The sequence below is a fragment of the Pleurodeles waltl genome, chromosome 5 (assembly GCF_031143425.1).
Source record: "Pleurodeles waltl isolate 20211129_DDA chromosome 5, aPleWal1.hap1.20221129, whole genome shotgun sequence".
Classification (NCBI taxonomy): domain Eukaryota; kingdom Metazoa; phylum Chordata; class Amphibia; order Caudata; family Salamandridae; genus Pleurodeles; species Pleurodeles waltl.
This window is the reverse complement of record NC_090444.1, coordinates 1,796,390,658-1,796,392,630: the sequence shown is the minus strand read 5'-3', so window position 1 is coordinate 1,796,392,630 and position 1,973 is coordinate 1,796,390,658. Positions and strand designations below refer to the sequence as shown.

The 1,973-nt window shown below is 36.7% G+C and overlaps 1 protein-coding gene across 1 annotated transcript; it reads right to left on the bottom strand.

Annotated features, from left to right (window-relative positions):
- Window positions 1–915: 915 nt before the first annotated feature.
- LOC138297155 (gastrula zinc finger protein XlCGF64.1-like) lies at window positions 916–1,323 on the bottom strand. The gene has a single exon (XM_069236646.1). The coding sequence runs from the start codon at window positions 1,321–1,323 to the stop codon at window positions 916–918; it is 408 nt and encodes a 135-aa protein (XP_069092747.1).
- Window positions 1,324–1,973: the final 650 nt, after the last annotated feature.

Here is a 1,973-nt window from a genome sequence, read left to right as displayed (position 1 = left end):
GACTGTTGTTCCACCAATGTAATGATTTATTCAAAGTTGACGTGATCTGTATAAACATTACTTCAAATGAAAATGAAAAATTGTGTTTACAAAAAAAGAAAATGTAATAACACCATAACTATCCCAAAAAAGGACAGGAGGGGATTTCTTCCAGAAAAAATAGACCCACAAGAGTTCAATCACTCACATCTGTGCAAAGTTGCTGAGTAATTAGTTGGGGTGATCCACCATCATATCATCCACAGTATCATTAAGTCTTGCCAGGTCTCACAGTATCATTAACTCTTGCCACATTTAGTACACTTATGGTTTTGCCTATGTGAATTCTCTCATGCCGCTGTAAATGTTGTTTTGTTTTGAAAGCCTTCCTACATCCACTACATGTATATGTATTTTCCCCAGAGTGGGTACTCTGATGTACTATTCGCTCATGCTTTGTTCTGAAAGCCTTGTCACATGCCATGCATTTATAAGTTTTATCAAAAGAGTGGATTATCTGATGTAATGTTAGATGCTGCTTAATTTTGAAAGCCTTCTCACATTCAGTACATTTATATGGTCTTTCACCTGTGTGGATTCTCCTATGCAACACTAACATTCCTTCTGTTATAAAAGCTGTGTCACATTCAGTGCATTTATAGGGTTTTTCACCATTGTGGATTCTCTGATGTGGCATTTGCCCTTGCTTTGACTTAAAAGCCTTGTCACATTCAGTACACTTATACGGTCTTTCCTCAGAGTGGGTTCTCTGGTGTAGCATTGCTTCTCCATTTGTACTAAAAGCCTTGCACATTTAGCACATTTAAATGGTTTTTCACCAGTGTGAGTTCTGTGATGTAGTATTAGTTGGCGCTTTATCCTGAAACACCTGCCACATTCAATGCATTTATACGTTTTTTCTCCAGTGTGAGTTCTCTAATGCAGCATTAGATCCTCCTTTGTCCTAACAGCTCTGTCACATTCAGTGCATTTATATGGTCGTTCATCAGTGTGGGCCCTCTGATGCAGCATTAACTTATCCTTTGTCCTAAAACCCTTGTCACATTCAGAACAGGAATATGGCCTTTCCTCTGAGTGGATTCCATGATGTCGCATCAATATTGCTTTTGATTTAAAAGCCTGTTCACATTCCATGCATTTATATGGTTTCTCATTAGTATGGGTTATGTGATGTTGCATTAGCTCTCGTTTTGTTTGGAAACCCTTCTCACATTCAATGCATTTATAAGGTTTCTGACCAGTATGTCTCATCTGATGTCGTATTAGCTTTCCTTTTGCGTTAAAAGCCTGGTAACATACAGTACATGTATAAAGTCTCTCCATTATGTGTACTTTACTGTGTTTAAATAGATGTTTTTGCGTCTCTAATTGAAACTTTGTACAATTTTATCACTTGTATGGTTTTTGTTACGTGGTTCGCCTGATGACTAAAAACAGGATTCTTAAAATTAGGTGCTTTTGCAGTCAGTATATTATAATGGTATTTTTGGTTTTGTGTCACTTGCATGGATTTTCAGATTTTTAAGTAGTAGCACCTTTAAAGATAAACCTTCAACATTCTGGGCATTTCTGTGGCCCCTTTCGAAGTTTTGTTGATTCACTGATGTCTCATTTTTTTTCTTTGTCGCTATTGTCACATTTCATATATGTGGACGGCCCTACTCTACTTTAACCTTTTTAACAGAGTTTGTTAAGATTTAAAATGATGCCTGATTCAGCAGACATGCACCGCCTCTCTAGAATGAGAAGTATGCTGAGCGCTGGATGAGATTCTTTATATTAGTAGGTCTTCTATTGTTAATAACATTGATTGACCTTCCATAGATTCATTCTTCATATCTTACAGTATCAAAGTTCCAAGTTTTCATTTTTCTGGTACTGGTATCTTCATGTTTAAATTAAGTTCTTTGGAGCAAACTTTGAAAGGCAGGGGAGATGTTCTTGAATGTGCTATAACAGCTATCCTTCATAAT